Raw genomic sequence first — 21,820 nt, forward strand, 5'->3', positions numbered from 1 at the left:
TGAGACTAGCAGTCAACAGAGCCTTAGCTCTCAAACTTATACGCACTTTAATGGCATCCCAGTCTTCATCTGTAGGGTTCAATATTGAGTTGGCCCACCCTTTGCAGCTATAACAGCTTCAACTCTTCTGGGAAGGCTGTCCACAAGGTTTAGAAGTGTGTCTATGGGAATGTTTGACCATTCTTCCAGAAGCACTTTTGTGAGGTCAGGCACTGATGTTGGACGAGCAGGCCTAGCTCACAGTCTCCACTTTAATTCATCCCAAAGGTGTTCTATCGGGTTTAGGTCAGGACTCTGTGCAGGCCAGTCAAGTTCCTTCACCCTAAACTCACTCATACATGTCTTTATGGACCTTGCACTGGTCCAAATCATTTGGTGGAGGGGGGCATTATTGTGTGGGGTTGTTTTTCAGAGGTTGGGCTTAGGAGCTCTTAAGGCATCAGCATACCAAGACATTTTGGACAATCTGATGCTCCAATCTTTGTGGAAACAGTTTGGGGTTGGCCCCTTCCTGTTCCAACATGACTGGGCACCAGTGCACAAAGCAAGGTCCATAAAGACATGGATGAGTGGGTTTGGGGTGGTGGCACTTGACTGGCCTGCACAGAGTCCTGACCTCAACCCAATAGAACACCTTTAACAAATGCTCTTCTGGAAGAACGGTTAAACATTCCCATAGACACACTCCTTAACCTTGTGGACAGCCTTCCCAGAAGAGTTGAAGCTTTTATAGCTGCAAAGGGTGGGCCAACTCAATATTAAACCCTACTGACTAAGACTGGGATGCCATTGAAGTTCATGTGCGTGTAAAGGCAGGTGTCCCAATACTTTTGGTAATAAAGTATATGAAGCTGTGAGCACAGAAATGTCACGTACCATTATTTACCAATAAGTATCCCGCTATATTTCAGAAGAAATTCTTGACATAATCAAGCATGATTGGTGCTTAATCAGCTGCAGTGGAAGGAGAGAAAAGCATTGGAGGACTAACAGACCTTCTTAAACTCCAAAAGGAGGGCCTGTGACCTGCCTAATGCTATAACATAGTTTGAGAGACCGTTGGGTGCCAATGAAGTGAAGCCTTGTTGTGTGGGAGCTGTCTCGCTTAATCTACTGAGCTTGTTTGAAGTTTTCCTTCATTACACTACGTGTGCAAATCTAAATGTTCCCAGTGCCTCTTTGCCTATGTTGTTCTGGAGTACCTAAATGTGTGTGGGCAGCAGGAAGGGATTATAAACATACACTTAATGGTCCATAGAATCCAGCAATTTCTTGCTTGCAGCCAACATTTTACATGTGAATCTCTTCTTCTTCTGTGCCACCATTTTGGATCCAGGATCATTGGGAACCAGGTGTTAGTTCCTAAGTTTGGCACTTGGTCTCCTTGTGACACGCCACTATATAATGCTTTACAATTGGGAAATCACTCATAAATTACGGCAATCTTGTGACATGCCAGCATTTATTGCCCGGAGGCCTTCTGGGATCTGTGATGTGGATATTCCAGAAGGCTGTAGGAAGCTGAGAGAATGTCATTCTCACCTAGGGGTCCTCTTCAGTCTTCCCCTTGTTTACATTGCCTTGTTCCCTAGCCCTGATGAAGAGAGAAACCTGAGCCTCAGAAACACGTTGGCTTTATCTTCTGTCTTTATGTTATGAAACATAAACTCTCTACTGGACCTACTCCAGACTTGTAGTGCTCTCAAAATTTGCGTTTTCTCTCAGCAAGAAATGGAATGCAGCTAAAAAAACAGATAGATTTGGCTGTGACCCACCGTCAATTCAAACTTCTTCTATTCATCACCACAGCAGCCAAACAGACCATTGCGAAAGCCTGGAAACCCCCTCCTTTATGCATTCTAGCAATGAAACACAGAATCACTCAAGCTATGGGTCACGCCAAGATTGCGGCAGTCCCATTAGGCAAAGTTTCCTCCTACGAAAAACTGTGGAGGTCCTGGACCACTCAATACCAACCCCCGGACTTTAATAACTCACCGTGACCTATTGATTATACAGGCCATGGTCCTCTCTAGGGACTCCTCTGACCTCCACTCCCCCCTCTCCTTTTTTCTGGCTTACTTATTTCCTACTGCCACCTACCCTCCCCTCCTCCAACCCACTAAGCAACCTACCTACATCTCGACTGGGATAAGATGTGGCCTTAGTCCCCCACGACCCCTGTGCTCTTTTTATAGGACTATTTTTACAGCCTAGCTTTGATCCAATTTACAACATGTTCTGCATAGCACTACTTTGTTGGACCTAGCTTCCTCCTTATTGCCTTTGACAAATATTATGTTGTGTTGACTTGTTATTTGAACTTTCCTGATTGGACTTGTTTGTCATGTGTTTTGGTATGTATATTGAAATATGTTCAATAAAACATCTGAACAAGAAAAAAAATAATAAAATGACACGACTTAGGTAACTGTAACAAACTGTTGATTCTAAGGTCCCTGAGGAGGACACACAGCCAGAATTCGAGGTTAGAAGAAACTCATATATTGAGGAAAGGGTTCTTTATTTTTTGAGCAGTAAACATGTTGAATATACAGGACTATGGGAATTGTTAGATAATACAAAATCTCACACACGTAGGTTGAACTGGATGGACCTGTATCGTACTTCAATTTGATAAACTCTGTACCTATGTAGCATGTTATTTTATAAGAGGGAGTGGAGAGGAAGTGGCTGAGAAAAGGTTTGAATACAGGAGATAGCCTGCTTCAAGTTCTGTTTAGTGCTCTGACACTTTCTCTTTAGAAGAGAAGACTTAACATGATAGAGAGATCCCAAAGGTCGCTGGATAGCTGGAGGTGTTAGGGGAACAAGGAAAAAATAATTCAAGGAACGAACTGCGAAATAAACAGGATCATAAAGGGGGACAAAGTACAGACCTCACTAATAACACCACCAGCCACCTCTGTACCGGGCTGATCAACTCTAAACTTCCATCGTTTAATGAATATACTGTGAACATTTACAGATAGAATGTTACACAGCAATAGGACAGTCACCTAATGAGAACACAGGGACACAAACCACGCCAGGACAACCAGAAATCTGCTGGAGAGACACCACTTCCAGAACCTCATCATCCAGAAAGGTATGGCCTGACTGAGCCCATAGTTTAGTTATGGGAGGACAAAAAATGGGGTGAGATTTTTTTTTTTTAACATCTGGGTACATCAGTGGTAACGTTGTACCTTTATAGATAGACATACGTGCAAGTCTCACCTCTATGGCTAGGGCAGGACGATGGGGCTGGGAACTTAACATCTGGGTACATCAGTGGTAACATTGTACCTTCATAGACAGACATACGTGCAAGTCTCACCTCTATGGTTAGGGCAGGGCGATGGGGCTGGGAACTTAACAACTTAACAGCAGAGGTCTCACCTTTGGGTCTTGGGAAAAAATAAATTGATAAAATGCATTATTCTGTATATATATATATTAGGGTTGCACCGATACTAATATCGATATTGGTGCCGATACCGAGTATTTGCACAAGTATCGGTACTCGTGCAAATGCACCGATACCTGAAACCAATACTTTCAGGCTCGGCTCTTTGAGCTGTCAGTGGGTCTCCCCTGTGTTAAAGAAGTCCGGTAATTGGAGCTGTCAAAAAAAAAAAAAGAAAGCAGCCGGCAATGTTTATTAACAACATTGCTCAGCCCTGAAACACTAAAATAAAAAGAAACATTGTTTCTTTTTGTATATTTCTGTTTCTTCATCTGCAGATCAAACGGATGAACAAATGTTCCTCTGTTTAACCCCTTAATAACCCCATAATTTACTCTAATCAGCCTTAATTAACCCCCTATTCTCCTCCATTTAATTATTATTTTCCTGCTTTCTTTCTTTTGTTCACATCTATTTTATAAATGATAAACAATTAAAACTTTTTTTTGTTTTTGTTTGCTTTGTTAGTGAATATTTTTACACATATATTAACATATATTTACACATTTCACATTGAAAAAGTGCTAAATTGAAAAAAATCAATTGTAAAAAATATGGTATCGGTGCATCCCTAATATATATATATATACATATATATATATACACACATGTATATATATATATATATATATATATATATATATATATATATATATATATATATATATATATATATATATATATATATATATATATATATATATATATATATATATATATATATATATATATATATATATATATATATATAGTTATTTTTTTAATTTTTTTTTATTCAGTGGTAACTGAATATTAGGGGTCTATTTTTGGATGCTTTCATTCAACCTTCACACAGCTTTCATCCAAGACTCACACATTATTTTTCAAGTTGAATTTCAAGATGTGTGAATCATGGAAAAATCCTATTGACCTCCCAATGTGTGTTAAATAGATTATGACAGTTATTACAAAACGAATGTTCCAGGTAAGTTGTGTGACTTGAATTTGTAAGGTGTAATTTTTTTTCTAATTATGGAGAAAATGTCTTTGATGGGGTGCAACCAAAATTGATAGTTAGTGTCTATCTAATGTATATACCAATTTGTTAAAATAAAGTGATTGTAAACCCTTATTTTATTTTTTTAATAACTTATTTTATTTTAATAACAAACATGTTATACTTACCTGTGCTGTGTAATGGTTTTGCACAGAGCAGCCCCAATTCCTCCTTTTCTCGGGTACCCCGCTGGTGCTCCTGGATCCCCCCCCCCTCTGTCCAGTGCCCACCATAGCAAGCTGCCATAGACACACACAGTGTGGCTCAAGCCCCCACCCCTGCTCACTGGCACATTGCTGGATCGAGGCGGGGCTCAGGTAAGCATAAGGCGGGGCTGGGGGACAATGGGGGGGAGCTGTACCTTAATGCAGACAATGCTTTAAGGTAAAAAAATCTTTGGCCTTTCGAACCACCTTAACCTTTCAGAGGAAGGATTGCCTATTCATTTTGTTTTTCATCTCTTTGTCCTGCATTAAACCAAATTCCTATTTAGTTCAGTAAAGCCTAACTTTATTAAAAATCGAATTAAATGTTAAATATAAAATCTAGAAACAGAAACTGAACAACGGTAGAAAAAGGACCGAGTGTTCCATTATTTATATATTTATTTATTTTTGTGGTGTTTTTTCATTTTTTTATGAATTTTTTACTTTTTTGTCTTTTTTAGTACAGATTGTTGTCCCAAACATGTTTTTATACCAAACTATTGCCATACTAATCCCTATAGTTCTTAATGCACTGAATAAGTTGCCTATCTGCTTGGATGCCATTATTGCCCTTGGTTCACACCTATGTGTTTTCTAGTGCATTTTGCAGAAATGGAACACAGTCCATTCAACATGGATCTAGTTCACATCTGTGAATTTGAGCCAATGCATTTTTTGGAAAGGGTCGGGGACTTTTTCAGTTTGCATTTTGCATGTGTTAGGCTTCAATGGACCTGCACCAAAAAATGCCAATGTTCTCTCTAGCACTCAAGTAGCATTAAAGTCACATCAAAGTAGTGCAGTAATCTTTACATGTCCAAAGTTGCATTTGAAGGTTAGAGTTAAGGGCTAGAGTTAGGGTTAAATGTTAGGGCTAAGATTATGGTTAAACATTAGTGTTAGGAATAAAGGCAAGGGTTAGGGCTAAAGGCTAGAGTTAGGGTTGGGGTTAGCTGTAATAAGACTATTAACATCTAACCCTAACTCTAACTCTAACATTTAAACCTAACCCTAACTCTAACCCTAACATTTAACCCTAACCCTAACTCTAACCCTAACATTTAACCCTAACCCTAACTCTAACCCTAACTCTAACCCTAACACTTAACCCTAACTCTAACCCTAACATTTAACCCTAACCCTAACTCTAACCCTAAAATTTAACCCTAAACCTAACTTTAACCCTAACATTTAACCCTAACTCTAACCCTAACATTTAACCCTATCCCTAACTATAACCTTAACTCTAACCCTAACATTTAACCCTAACCCCAACTCTAACCCTAACATTTAACCCTAACCCTAACCCTAACCCTAACTCTAACCCTAACATTTAACCCTAACCCTAACTCTAACCCTAACTCTAACCCTAACATTTAACCCTAACTCTAACCCTAACATTTAACCCTAACCCTAACTCTAACCCTAACATCTAATGCTAACTCTAACCCTAACTCTAACCTTAACATTTAACCCTAACCCTAACTCTAACCCTAACATTTAACGCTAACTCTAACCCTAACATTTAACCCTAACCCTAACTCTAACCCTAACATTTAACCCTAACCCTAACTCTAACATTTAAACCTAACCCTAACCCTAACATTTAACCCAAACCCTATCTCTAACTCTAACATTTAAACCTAACCCTAACTCTAACCCTAACCTTTAACCCTAACCCTAACTCTAACCCTAACATTTAACCCTAACCCTAACTATAACCCTAACATTTAACCCTAACCCTAACTATAACCCTAACTATAACCCTAACTTTAACCCTAACTTTAACCCTAACTCTAACCCTAACTCTAACCCTAACATTTAACCCTAACCCTAACTCTAACCCTAACATTTAACCCTAACTACAACTCTAACCCTAACATTTAACCATAACCCTAACTCAAACCCTAACATTTAGCCCTAACCCTAACATTTAACCCTAACTCTAACCCTAACTCTAACCCTAACATTTAACCCTAACCCTAACCCTAACTCTAACCCTAACATTTAACCCTAACTACAACTCTAACCCTAACATTTAACCATAAGCCTAACTCAAACCCTAACATTTAACCCTAACCCTAACTTAACCCTAACATTTAACCCTAACTCTAACCCTAACTCTATCCCTAACATTTAACCCTAACTCTAACCCTAACTCTATCCCTAACATTTAACCCTAACTCTAACCCTAACTCTAACCTTAACATTTAACCCTAACCCTAACTCTAACCCTAACACTTAACCCTAACTCTAACCCTAACATTTAACCCTAATTCTAACCCTAACTCTAACCCTATCATTTAACCCTAACCCTAACTTTAACCCTAACATTTAACCCTAACCCTAACTATAACCTTAACTCTAACCCTAACATTTAACCCTAACTCTAACCCTAACATTTAACCCTAACCCTAACTATAACCTTAACTCTAACCCTAACATTTAACCCTAACCCTAACTCTAACCCTAACATTTAACCCTAACCCTAACTCTAATCCTAACATTTAACCCTAACCCTAACTATAACCTTAACTCTAACCCTAACATTTAACCCTAATCCTAACCCTAACTCTAACCCTAACATTTAACCCTAACCCTAACTCTAACCCTAACTCAAACCCTAACATTTAACTCTAACCCTAACTCTAACCCTAACATTTAATGCTAACTCTAACCCTAACTCTGACCCTAACATTTAACCCTAACCCTAACTATAACCCTAACATGTAACCCTAACCCTAACTCTAACCTTAACTCTAACCCTAACATGTAACCCTAACCCTAACTCTAACCTTAACTCTAACCCTAACATTTAACCCTAACCCTAACTCTAACCTTAACTCTAACCCTAACATGTAACCCTAACCCTAACTCTAACCTTAACTCTAACCCTAACATGTAACCCTAACCCTAACTCTAACCTTAACTCTAACCCTAACATTTAACCCTAACCCTAACATTTAAACCCTAACCCTAACTCTAACCCTAACATTTAACCTTAACTCTAATTCTCACCCTAAACTTAAGGGTTAAATGTAAGGGTTAGGGATAAGGGCAAGTGTTATGACTAAGGGCTAGAGTTAAGGTTAAGGTTGGCAGCAATTGTTAGGGTTAGAATGCTCTCAGTGATGGCATCACTTGGTCTAGAATAAGGTATGTAATGAAATCAAAATGGTTTTATTTAAAAATTCCATTAGCGTATTGATGAGGAAACAGGGGTGGGAGGAACCAGGAAAGGCAAAATGTAAGCAAATAAATTTTCAGCTTTGAAGCTGTGTGCAGAATAATAGAAAAACAAATCATTAAGGTCAATATCTAGTTTAATATTCTCCTGCTTTTGTATTTTCTTCCAGAGGAAAACAGAAATGAAGCACTCGATTGGAATATTCTCCAGATCTGACAAAGGTGATTATGCCTGGCTGGTGACACTTTTCTCATTGAAGGACTTCAGCGATTGTGTTCAGGATGTGAGGTCCACCGTCATATCTAATAGTGGTTTTCAGCAGTTTATTGATGATGCATCTCAGTGCTCTTTGGGGATCCTATATCACACTAAGAACAGAGGACGAGTCAACATCACCGATATACCTGGATCACTCTACGACGAGGAACTGGACAACCTGAATGAGTTACTTGGTAAAGGATATATTGACAAATGAACAGAAAGATAGACTGACTTTTACAGAGAGGAGAGGAGAATCTATGGTTTTTGAGGGTAGCAGACAGAAAAATAGAGAAGGAGAGCATAGAAGAAGATATGATTCTAGAAGAGGGAGAAAGATATATTTCTAGAAAGGAAGAGAAGGAACAGGAGAGGAAAGGAGAGGTGAAAAGAGGAGAGGAGTAAAAAAGAGAGGATATCATTTTAGTAAGGTGGTGAGAGGACTAGAAGAGGACAATATTACTCTAGAGCAAGGGTGTCAAACACTATTTCATTGTGAGCCGTGAGTATTGTGAGTAGGGATGAGCTTCGAGTTCGAGTCGAACTCATGTTCGACTCGAACATTGGCTGTTCGCAAGTTCGCCGAACAGCGAACAATTTGGGGTGTTCGCGGCAAATTCGAATGCCGCGGAACACCCTTTAAAAGTCTATGGGAGAAATCAAAAGTGCTAATTTTAAAGGCTAATATGCAAGTTATTGTCATAAAAAGTGTTTGGGGACCTGGGTCCTGCCCCAGGGGACATGGATCAATGCAAAAAAAAGTTTTAAAAATGGCCGTTTTTTCAGGAGCAGTGATTTTAATAATGCTTAAAGTCAAACAATAAAAGTGTAATATCCCTTTAAATTTCGTACCTGGGGGGTGTCTATAGTATGCCTGTAAAGGGGCGCATGTTTCCTGTGTTTAGAACAGTCTGACAGTAAAATGACATTTTGAAGGAAAAACCCATTTAAAACTACCCGCGGCTATTGCATTGCCGACAATACACATAGAAGTTCATTGATAAAAACGGCATGGGAATTCCCCAAAGGGGAACCCCGAACTAAAATTAAAAAAAAAAAATGACGTGGGAGTCCCCCTAAATTCCATACCAGGCCCTTCAGGTCTGGTATGGATATTAAGGGGAACCCCGGCCAAAATTAAAAAAAAAAAAATGACGTGGGGTTCCCCCTAAATTCCATACCAGACCCTTCAGGTCTGGTATGGATTTTAAGGGGAACCCCGCGCCCAAAAAAAAAAAAAATGGCGTGGGGTCCCCCCAAAAATCCATACCAGACCCTTATCCGAGCACGCAACCTGGCAGGCCGCAGGAAAAGAGGGGGGGACGAGAGTGCGCCCCCCCCTCCTGAACCGTACCAGGCCACATGCCCTCAACATTGGGAGGGTGCTTTGGGGTAGCCCCCCAAAACACCTTGTCCCCATGTTGATGAGGACAAGGGCCTCATCCCCACAACCCTGGCCGGTGGTTGTGGGGGTCTGCGGGTGGGGGGCTTATCGGAATCTGGAAGCCCCCTTTAACAAGGGGACCCCCAGATCCCGGCCCCCCCCTGTGTAAAATGGTAAGGGGGTACAAAAGTACCCCTACCATTTCACTAAAAAACTGTCAAAAATGTTAAAAATGACAAGAGACAGTTTTTGACAATTCCTTTATTTAAATACTTCTTCTTTCTTCTATCTTCCTTCATCTTCTGGTTCTTCTGGTTCTTCTGGCTCTTCTGGTTCTTCCTCCGGCGTTCTCGTCCAGCATCTCCTCCGCGGCGTCTTCTATCTTCTTCTCCTCGGGCCGCTCCGCACCCATGGCATGGGGGGAGGCTCCCGCTCTTCTCTTCTTCTTCATCTTCTTCTTTTCTTCTCTTCTTCATTTTCTTCTCCGGGCCGCTCCTCACACATGCTAGCATGGCGGGAGGCTCCCGCTGTGTGACGGCGCTCCTTTCGTCTGACAGAAGAGAAGAAGAGAAGAAGATGAAGAAGAAGAGAAGAGCGGGAGCCTCCCCCCATGCCATGGGTGCGGAGCGGCCCGAGGAGAAGAAGATAGAAGACGCCGCGGAGGAGATGCTGGACGAGAACGCCGGAGGAAGAACCAGAAGAGCCAGAAGAACCAGAAGAACCAGAAGATGAAGGAAGATAGAAGAAAGAAGAAGTATTTAAATAAAGGAATTGTCAAAAACTGTCTCTTGTCATTTTTAACATTTTTGACAGTTTTTTAGTGAAATGGTAGGGGTACTTTTGTACCCCCTTACCATTTCACACAGGGGGGGGCCGGGATCTGGGGGTCCCCTTGTTAAAGGGGGCTTCCAGATTCCGATAAGCCCCCCGCCTGCAGACCCCCACAACCACCGGCCAGGGTTGTGGGGATGAGGCCCTTGTCCTCATCAACATGGGGACAAGGTGTTTTGGGGGGCTACCCCAAAGCACCCTCCCAATGTTGAGGGCATGTGGCCTGGTACGGTTCAGGAGGGGGGGGCCGCACTCTCGTCCCCCCCTCTTTTCCTGCGGCCTGCCAGGTTGCGTGCTCGGATAAGGGTCTGGTATGGTTTTTTGAGGGGACCCCACGCCGTTTTTTTTTTTTTTTTTGGCGCGGGGTTCCCCTTAAAATCCATACCAGACCTGAAGGGTCTGGTATGGAATTTAGGGGGAACCCCACGTCATTTTTTTTTTAAACTTTTGACCGGGGTTCCCCTTAATATCCATACCAGACCTGAAGGGCCTGGTATGGAATTTAGGGGGACTCCCACGTCATTTTTTTTTTTTTAATTTTGGTTCGGGGTTCCCCTTTGGGGAATTCCCATGCCGTTTTTATCAATGAACTTCTATGTGTATTGTCGGCAATGCAATAGCCGCGGGTAGTTTTAAATGAGTTTTTTCCTTCAAAATGTCATTTTGCTGTCAGACTGTTCTAAACACAGGAAACATGCGCCCCTTTACAGGCATACTATAGACACCCCCCAGGTACGAAATTTAAAGGGATATTACACTTTTATTGTTTGACTTTAAGCATTATTAAAATCACTGCTCCTGAAAAAACGGCCGTTTTTAAAACTTTTTTTTGCATTGATCCATGTCCCCTGGGGCAGGACCTGGGTCCCCAAACACTTTTTATGACAATAACTTGCATATTAGCCTTTAAAATTAGCACTTTTGATTATTCATGTTCGTGTCCCATAGACTTTAACGGTGTTCGAACGAACTTTTTTCCTGTTCGCATGTTCTGGTGCGAACCGAACAGGGGGGTGTTCGGCTCATCCCTAATTGTGAGTATCTGTAAGACTATATAAATTTATCCAGGGCTTTTTTTTTTGTGAGAGAACCACCCCCCTCCTCTGAAACACATCGACTGATGGGTGTGGCCAAATCGCATTAACGGTGGGTGGATCTTAACCGCTTCAGCCCCGGAAGATTTTACCCCCTTCCTCACCAGATTCAGCACTGCATTGTTTTAATTGACAGTTGGGCGGTTGTGCGATGTTAATCCCAAACAAAATTTAAATCCCTTTTTTGCCACAAATAGAGCTTTGTTTGTTTTGGTGGTATTTAATCACCTCTGCAATTTTTATTTTTTGTGCTATAAACAAAAAAAGAGCGACAATTTTGAAATAAAAAGCAAGATTTTTTTACTTTTTGCTATAATAAATATCCCCCAAAAATATAAAAAAAACACATTTTTTCCTCAGTTTAGGCCGATATGTATTCTTCTACATAGATGGATAAAGATGTGGTGTTGCGCTAATCCCTTAAATGAACAATAACTCTACATGTGCTACCACAGTGATGGTGGGTGTCTCTAAAATGTACAACATTAAATCATTACTGCTTAGAGAGTGCCTCTATAATAAAAATGTGCAGTGCTGGTATGACTTCTAGCAAAAATATTATATAAATAAATACCTAACATGCAGGTGATCTGCTAAATACAATAATCAAAAAACACAAATACATGAAAAGTGAACAGTGCTTGGGAATGGTTGTGCACATAATAATTAAAAAAAGAACAACTTAAGCATTCCTGGTCTCTAATAGAACAGGTGTGCACCTGGTGTGACTCAGCACGCACCTAGGTGTATATATACAACGTGTATACAAGTGTATAATAAACAGTGACAGTCTTAATAATAATAGGTGGTGAAAAGTTCATTAACATGCATGCAGCACACATGCAAAATAACAGTGCTCCACTTGAAAATAATCTGTTCAAAGTCCTCTGCCAAGAGGAAAGCTGCTCTTGTAAACCTTCTGTGTTGGTAAGTTACAGTAGTGAGCTGGCAGTGGAGGGCAAGAGCCAGAGCCCTGGGTGCAAGGGCCACATTAAATGGTCTGGCGGGCCGGATTTGGCCCGGGAGCCTTGTGTCTTGACACATTTGCTCTAGAGGGAGGCAAGGAGAGGAGAGAAGAGGGGAGGAAGGAAGGAAAAGAGAGGAGGGGAGATAAAAATAGAAAAATGAGGAGTGGAGGAATGGAAAGGAAAAGAAGGAAGAGGAAGGATGAAAAGGACAGGAGGGAGGTTATAGAGGAATGGAAAGGAGAAGATGAGAGAATGTGACTAATATGAGTGAAACTTGTGTGTGTCCACAGGGAGAGACAATGTGATCGTGGTGATTGATGATGTGGCAGACAGCAGTGATGAGGAGAAGATTCGGATCCTGGAGGGTCAGCCCACTATTAGGAAACTAGCTTCTGATTTGCTTTTGGTTTCAAAAACTGAAAAAAATAACACCAAAACCCTAATGACAAAACTAAAAACCTTGACACCTTTTAATACTACTTCAGGTATGAAAAAAAAAAACATATAAAATATCTAAATATAATACAACTTTTTCAAGTGCATATTAACCATTTAAGCCCTGGACCATTTGGCTGCCCAAAGACCAAAGCACTTTTTGCGATTCGGCACTGCGTCGCTTTAACTGACAATTGAGCGGCCGTGCGACGTGGCTCCCAAACAAAATTAACGTCCTTTTTTCCCCACAAATAGAGCGTTCTTTTGGTGGTATTTGACCACCTCTGCGGTTTTTATTTTTTTACGCTATGAACAAAAAAATAACGACAATTTTGAAAAAAAAACGCATTATTTTTTACTTTTTGCTATAATAAATATCTCAAAAAAATCTATAAAAAAACATTTTTTTCCTCAGTTTTGGCTGATACATATTTTTCTACATATTTTTGGTAAAAAAAAAAAAAAAATCACAATAAGCGTTTATGGATTGGTGTGCGCAAAAGTTATAGCGTCTACAAAATAGGGGATGGTTTTATGGCATTTTTTAAAATATTGTTTTTTACTAGTAACGGCGGCGATCAGCGATTTTTATCGTGACTGCGACATTATGGCAGACAGATCAGACACTTTTGGCGCGATTTTTGGGACCATTCACATTTATACAGCGATCAGTGCAATTAAAAATGAGTGAAGGGGTTAACCACTAGGTGGCGCTGTAGGGGTTAAGTGTGTCCTAGGGAGTGATTCTAACTGTGAGGGGGGAGGGGCTATGTGTGACACGACACTGATCACCGCTCCCGATTACAGGGAGCTGTGATCAGTGTCCTGTCACTAGGCAGAATGGGAAAATGCTTGTTTACATCAGCATTTCCCCGTTCTTCCTCTCCGTGAGACAATCACGTGTATCCAATTGGGCAAGCCCATTTTCCAACTTCTATTAAAATAAATTTTACTTTATTTTATGTTTAACAATATTTGACAATAGTTGATTTAACCGCTTGCCGACCGGCTCACGCCGTTATACGTTGGCAGAAGGGCACGTACAGGCAGATTAACATACCTGTACGTTGCCCTCTAAGAAGCAGTTTGCGGGCGCACGAGCGCTGCCGGCGGTGCGTGCGCGCGCCCGCCGCAAACTGCTTCTTAGAGGGCAACGTACAGGTATGTTAATCTGCCTGTACGTGCCGTTCTGCCAACGTATAACGGCGTGAGCCGGTCGGCAAGCGGTTAAATCAACTATTGTCAAATATTGTTAAACATAAAATAAAGTAAAATTTATTTTAATAGAAGTTGGAAAATGGGCTTGCCCAATTGGATTGGACTGGCCAATATCAGACAAATGGTTACATATTACAAACAAATAACAACCTTTTGCACATTGCTTCCTACCCTATGATCTGCATATGAAAACATTTTCTTTTTGTTTCACACATGTACAGCGTTACAGGGAAGCAGCACCCACAGAGTTCCTGAACCTCAGTCCGGCAGACACAATCTGGAGGAAAAGCTCACAGACGCCAATAAAACAAAGCACGGAACTGAAGATATAAAACCACTGCATGGTGACAGGAGTCCCAACATAAAATCAACATATGAGGTTTTAAAGCCATTGAACAGCAACAATAGTCCAGAAGTATCATTCAGCAATGAGGGTCCTCAGATATGGAATGACTATGTTGATTTTAAGTCCATGAGGAAAAGTTCAATACCAATAGGCAGCAATGAGGAGTCTGAGATACCATTAAGCCCTCCACAGTTCTGCAATATTTACTATGAAAGTCAAAAAATACCATCCAGCGTTGAGAGCTTAGAGACATGGGACAGCTCTGAGACTGAGAACATCTATGAGACTATTGATACGTGGATTAATGACAGACCTGACCCTAAACCTAAAGAAAAGTCAACGAATTGGTACAGCTCTAAACATTCAAAGATGCTGCCCGGCAATGAATACCAAATGGATGAATGCTGTAGTAAAACTTCTAATATAGGGATTGATTCTGAGATATCAGAGAAACTGCCTAGCCTTGACACACCATTAAGGAAAATGATTCCTATGCCACCACCTGCACGTAAAAGTCCCAATAGTCAGTCCAACAATGCAAACTTTTCTAATGTGATGGACGAACTGAAGGACCATTACCCAACCAACCAGTTGAACAATGAAACTTCTAGGATGCGGTACAGTTCTGAGAGATCAAAGAAACCACCCACTGATGAATTTTCAGAGATCCATTTATACAATAAACCTCCTGAGATTGGGTATACTTATAAGAGTTCTGAGCCAAAACCCAGCTGTGAGAGGTCAACGGATCTATGTGATAATAGCGACTCAATGTGCAAAGGTGAGAGCCTTGACACACCATTAAGGAAAACGAGTCCTAAGCCACTATCTGCACGTAAAAGTCCCAATAGTCAGTCCAACAATGTAAACTTTTCTGATGTGATAGATGAACTGAGAACAAAACTAAATAAAATAAAGACCTAGCCCCACCACACCTCTTCTTACACAATGCATAGCCACTTGCTGACTGCCCCAAGTGCAGTTTTACTCATGCACTTTCAGGTAGAGGGCGCGAATGCGCGCCACTAGCAGCTTGGTACGATCAGCGGGTACGGCGCACTCGAAGTCCGTCGGCACCCGCCGATCATCCCGCAGAGAGAAAGAACGGCGGTCTGCCTATGTAAACAAGGCAGATCGCTGTTCTGACAGGAGGGAAGGCATGGATCCTGTGTCTCTGCAAAGCAGGGACTAGGATCCATGTCTTCCCCTAGTAAAAGCACCTCCCCCACAGTTTGGAAAAACACTGGATAGGCACACAGTTAACCCTTTGATCGCCCCTGAAGTTAACATCTTCCCAGCCAGTGTCATTAGTACAGTTCTAGTGCATATTTTTTTAGCACTGATCATTGTATTAGTGTCACTGGTCCCCAAAAAGTGCCAGTTAGTGTACAAATGTCCGCCGCAATATCACAGTCCCGCTATAAGTCGCCGATCGCCGCCATTACTAGTAAAATAAATAAATAAATAAAAATGAATACAATTATCCCATAGTTCATAGACGCTATAACTTTTGCACAAACCAATCAATATACACTTATTGGGAATTTTTTTGCCAAAAATATGTAGCAGAATACATATTGGCCTAAATTTATAAAGTAAATTGGATTTTTTTTTTAACTTTTTCCGTGGATATGTTTTATAGCAGAAAGTAAAAAATATAGTTTTTTTTTTTTTTTTATTGTAGGGCTTTTTTTTATAGCACAAAAAAAAAATGCAGTGGTGATCAAATACAACCAAAAGAAATCTCTATTTCTGGGAAAAAAAAGGACACAAATGTTATTTGGGTACAACGTCTCACGACCGCGGAATTGTCAGTTAAAATAACGCAGTGCCGTATCGCAAAAAATGGCCTGGTCATTAAGGGGGTCAAGTGGTTAGATATAGGCATCATTAGAATGATAAGGAATTTGCTTTTCTGTAACCTTATTGTTTTTACTCCATGTTTTTGCCTGTTACCTGCAAGAAAACATATGGAGACAGTTCTTACTTTATAACATAGATAAAACAGAGGGTGAATTTGAGGCCTTTTCTCCAGCAGGACAGGGGTCCCTACTATTTGAGTGGTGGACGAACATTTGCACTTTATTTTCATTCATATATAATGACATGTGGCCATGCTTTAATGGAACAATCCTTCGATACTGATCACACTGTACTCATATTGACATCAAGATGAGTTCTATTAAAGTGGAGTTCCACCCAAAAATGGAACTTCTGCTTTAAGTGTTGGTGACCCCCTGACATGCCACATTTAGCATGTAATTTTTTTTTGGGGGGGGGCAGATGCCCTCTTTATAGAGGCACCCAGCTCCCACTTCCTCACGGGGCTCCGCAGCACCGGAAGGAAGTTCACCTCTCCCCCCTCCCTCCCTGCAATATTTTGGGACGTGTCACAGGTCCCAGAAGATTGCCCGGCTATTCACAGTGCACAGTGTGGCTCACGCATGCGAAGTGCGTGCCCGACTGTGAAGCCACAGCCGGGCATCCACAGTTACAATGCTGGCGCCACAGAGAGGAGGGGGTGGGGCTTAGTTTGCTCACATCGCTGGACCCTGGGACAGGTGAGTGTCCGATTATTAAAAGTCAGCAGCTACACTTTTTGTAGCTGCTGACTTTTAAATGGGTGGATCTCTGCTTTAAATACAGTAGTTTACTGGTTTTCCTTTTCCTGAAGAAGCCAGCAAGACCCATGAAACGCGTAGACATATGTGATTCCATGTTAGAATTATGTATACCATGTATAGTGCTTATTTTTTATTTACTGTATGTGTGATATTTTTTACCATCTAGTATCCAATGTACAGGTAAAAAAATTGGTAGACGTGTATGCAAAACAAATTCAACAATTTGTGATATTGATTTTATCTTTGAGGGTAGCATTTACTCCCGGCGTTTAATGTTTAGAAATGTTTGTAATAAATATGATCTATTTTTGCTGTGTTGGTATTATTTACTTCTATTACATGTGTTGATGACTTGACAACCTCAATTTGTGGATAGGGAATTGGCTAGATAATGATTAGGGATGAATCAAACTGTTTGGCTAAATTCAATGGGTTTCGGATGCCGAACCCTATTGAAATCATAGGGGAGCTGAATCTGTCAAATTAAAAAATGTCCATTTCCTGGGCAAATAGGCAAAGGGTTGTCAAAAAAAATGTACGGGGAGAGGGGGGTACTGCCCTGAAGAACAGTTACCAGTGCAAACATTGAAAAGAAAAAAGTGTATGGGAGCCTTTAAACAAAGGAAACATGTTTGTAAAGGATCGGCAAGTAGCATCTCCCATCTGATTTCTATTGAAAAAAAATCACACAGACCCCTCCGAAGGTCATCCAAAATATTTATCAAATTTCATATCAAATATCAAATGATATTTTTAAAAAAATAATCTTTTTTTTCTTTTTTTTGTAAATGTCACATTAGCTGTAGCATGCCATGCAAAAAAAAATATATATATAGAATTCCCTCCCTAAATGCATACCTCCCTTGAGTCTGGCATGCATTTTAAGGGAATACTTAAAAAAATGCACAAGGTCACCCCTTAAAATCCATATCAGCCTCAAAGGGTCTGGTATGCATTTAGGGAGGGAACTCAATACCATATCTATTTTTGCAGGTCTTGTAGGGACATTAAAGTAGTTGAAAAATGTGAAGATTTTTAACCATCATTCAGCATTCTATACATGAAGATAAAAAAAACCTTCAGTATGCAGTTCCCCCCGCAGCCCCAATATTTACCTGAGCTCAATCCTCATCCAGCAATGAGCAGTTGCTGTCCCGACTCTGTGCGGCTCATTGGCTCAGAGGCAGCAGTGGAAACTATTGTCAATCACAGCCAGTGAGGAGGGAGTATTGTCAGGGCTGAGCCCCCTTCTGGGGGCCTTAAGTATGCATGAGTGCCCTCATATCAAGCGATATGCTATGGGGACACACAGCAGGGGAAAGGAGCCCAGAGTACTGGTGGGAGACCCAAGAAGAGGATTGGGGCTGCTCCACGGCTCTACACCCATCCCAGACTGCACTCTTCCAGTCCTTCTGACTGTGTGTCACTCACCAGCCCTCCTGGCTGCAACTTGTTGTTCCTCCTGGAGAATTGCCAGGCAGTGCTCTCCTGCTATCCTCCCCTTGCTCCCGTGCCTCCTGTCCAAAACACCTTCATGTGTTTTGAGAGGGTCCCATCCGCACCCAAGCCCAGGCCCAAGGTCACCCCCCCAGACTGGGGATCTGTCTTAGAGGCCACGACAGCCTAGCACTCCATCTCCAGCTTCCACCCGAAAAACCACTCCCCAGCTGGGCTGACCCTGAGTATTTAAGGAGGCCTGCCCCCTGCCAACCCAGGTTGGGGATTGGTCAGGGTCCCCAAGATACTCCAGCTAGCTCCTCCTGACCCCTCCCATCTGGTTCCAGAAACTTCTCCATGTATCTAGATAGCCTGGGGGGGGGGTTACCAGAGGAGCTGCTGATAAGTCATCCAGGTCTGCCTGAGTCACTCCCAACCCAGATCAAAACAGACAGGCTTGGCTGCCAGCCAAGCCTGGAATTTACTCGCAAGATCAAAAACCTAACTACTGTAGCAATCTATAAATGCTAGAGGGTGCTACATTTGTATAACATGTTTGTTATTAAAAAAAAAAAAAACATTTAAGCCTTTAGTATCCCTTTAAGGGACATCCTCATGCAAAAAAAGAAAAAAAAATGCCAGAGCTCACCCTAAAAATACATACCAGATCCCTAATACAAGAATGCAGCCTGGCTGGAAAAGAAAGAGGGGATGTGCATGTGGCCCCTCCTCCTGAATCATACCAGGTCACCAGGGCTGGTGCAAGGTTTTTTGACACCCTAGGCGAAACCTCATTTTGCTGCCCCACCCCCGGCTCCACTCCTGACTCCACTCCCTTTGTTCTGCCTATGTACACACCAACTTTTTAATGAAGTTCCCATCAAATGCAGCCTACCAGCGCCCATCGATGCAGCCTACCAGAACCCATCAATGCAGCCTACCAGTGCCCATCAAATGCAGCCTACCAGCACCCATCAATGCAGCCTACCAGTGCCCATCAAATGCAGCCTACCAGTGCCTATCAATGAATGTTTGCTTGCTTCCATTCATTTGGGATTCGGGACACAGACACAGTCCTCCGCCACTGCTGCGCCTCTGACACTATGTGCGAACGGAGCGGCGGCTGCCTGCTGATGCTGAGACTTAGTTGCTTGCTGCAGAGAGAATAGAGTAGGAACACCAGTGGCCGGGCACCCTAGCAAGCAGTGTGCCCTAGGCGGCTGCCTAGTTTGCCTAGTGGTAGCAGGTCACATTCCCTCAACATGAGAGGTACCTTTGCAGGGGGAACCCCCTTTGCAAAGCATCTTGTCCCCATGTTGATGAGGAAAAGAGCCTTGGGCAGTGATTTTACTGTTATTCCCACCCCTTCACTTACGTGGTCGGGAGGATTCACGCACATGTAAGCCTATGTGTCCGTGACAGCACCTACTGCTTCCTTATGCCACGTACACACGACCAGTTTGTCCGTCAGAATAAACTCCAAAGGTTTCTCCGGAATGCCGACAGAATTCCATTCCAGCGGTCTTGCCTACACACGGTCAATCCAAAGTCCGATCAAAGTCTGACCGTCCAGAACGCGGTGACGTACAGCACGTATGACGGGACTAGAAAAAGGATGTTCAATAGCCAGTAGCCAATAGCTTACGTCTCTCTTGCTTCAGAGAATGATCGTTTTTGGTCAGTCGGAACAGCATACAGAAGAGCGCTTTTCCCGATAAGAACTGGTTCCGGCGGAAAGATTTAGAACATGTTCTATTTCTAGGTCTGTCAGAATTTTCTAAAGAGAAGGTCCGATGAAGCCCACACACGAGCGGTTTATACGATGAAACGATTCCGTATGACTTTTCCTGTCGGACATTCCGCTTGTGTGTACACAGAATTAGGAACCATTTAGAGCAGGAAGGAAGTTGTCTTTCATAAAAACGGTAGAAATACCACTTCTCTATTTGATGCTCGGCTCCTGAAAAACAAGAGGCTGAACAGACAAAGGTTCAGGTGAGGAGCAAACAGTTCAGTCAAAACCTAAAAAAACAAAATTGCAGCGCTAACAATGAATTACACCAAATAGTCCATATGAGTCCATGTAAAGTGCAGTGATCCTTAGTTATGCAAAATGAATCTAATGATGACCAAATGGCAAATCAAATAGTCTGTAAAAATCCTTAATCAATGTTAGAGCTGCAATTTTGTTTTTATGTTTATTCAAGGGTTGTGTATTTCCTCTATTGCTAGCAGCTATCCCTAATGTGTAGCGCTGATTATTTATTTATACAAACCTCGGACCAAACAGCACAGGACTCATGAGGATAACCACTTGCTGCCTGGCCACAGTACATACAGTCCATATGTACTGGAACATCACGGCGCACATGATGCACTGATCACTGTGTGAGGTGGACACAGGGGAATCGTGGTGCTAGGTACCCGGCCGATGTGAGCAGCTGGGGTATTATGTGATCACTATGACCAATCATAGCGATTTCGCAATTACAATGGAAACAAAACAATCATAAATTGATTCCATTCATGACTGCTTAATTACAATTGTGATGCTGTGATTGGCCCACAGCTATCATATGGCACCTGGTACCCTGTACCATGTGATTAGCTGTATCCAATCATAGATCGCAGTAGTCAGCAAGCCATTATGATTTAAAGCCATTCACGGCAGTAAAAATGATTGCTTATAACAGTGATCATCACTGTTATAAGCAATAACAGTGTAAAAAAAAAAAAATCCTGCTCACACCCCCTCCCAGATTGGTATAGTGCCACTATGGTGACAATGAACTACTCTGATAACAGTATGTAACCAAAAAAAATCTTAAAAAAAGAAAATAAAATGTTAAAAGAATTATTATTATTATTTTTTTTTTTTTTACATACTGTCACCAATCAGTATCCCTAATCACTGCCACATCAGGCGTATGATGACACTGCACTGATGAAAAAATATGTGTTTTTTTTGGACAGACTTTCTTTTCTTGTCAGCTTATCAGTCTTTTGTGATGGATGCTTGAGGAGCAATGATTCAGTTATAGTGTAAAAATGTGAGGCTGAAACGAAAACATAACAAAAAACATGCGTTATAATAAATGTGGTTCAAGAACCTATGGGTAATGACCCACCATAGTGTGAGTATAAACAACGTGAATGGTAAAGTCCCACAGTACAATATAAAAGTGAAATCCAGTATGAGTGAAGCAATCTTCTGGTATATAATACTTCTACATGGAAATCTTGAAGTAGAAAGAGGTTAAACACTCTTACCAGAACAGGTGGATTCGGATGCCAGTGACACCGAATCAAACGAGCTTAGAGATCCAG

General features: G+C 41.6%; 1 protein-coding gene across 1 annotated transcript; it reads left to right on the top strand.

Annotated features, from left to right (window-relative positions):
• Positions 1–12,006: 12,006 nt before the first annotated feature.
• LOC141147532 (uncharacterized) lies at positions 12,007–15,415 on the top strand. The gene is made up of 2 exons (XM_073634767.1): positions 12,007–12,918; positions 14,308–15,415. The coding sequence occupies exons 1-2, from the start codon at positions 12,876–12,878 to the stop codon at positions 15,354–15,356; spliced, it is 1,092 nt and encodes a 363-aa protein (XP_073490868.1). The 5' UTR covers positions 12,007–12,875; the 3' UTR covers positions 15,357–15,415.
• Positions 15,416–21,820: the final 6,405 nt, after the last annotated feature.

This window comes from Aquarana catesbeiana, linkage group LG06 (genome assembly GCF_042186555.1).
Source record: "Aquarana catesbeiana isolate 2022-GZ linkage group LG06, ASM4218655v1, whole genome shotgun sequence".
Taxonomy (NCBI): Eukaryota; Metazoa; Chordata; class Amphibia; order Anura; family Ranidae; genus Aquarana; species Aquarana catesbeiana.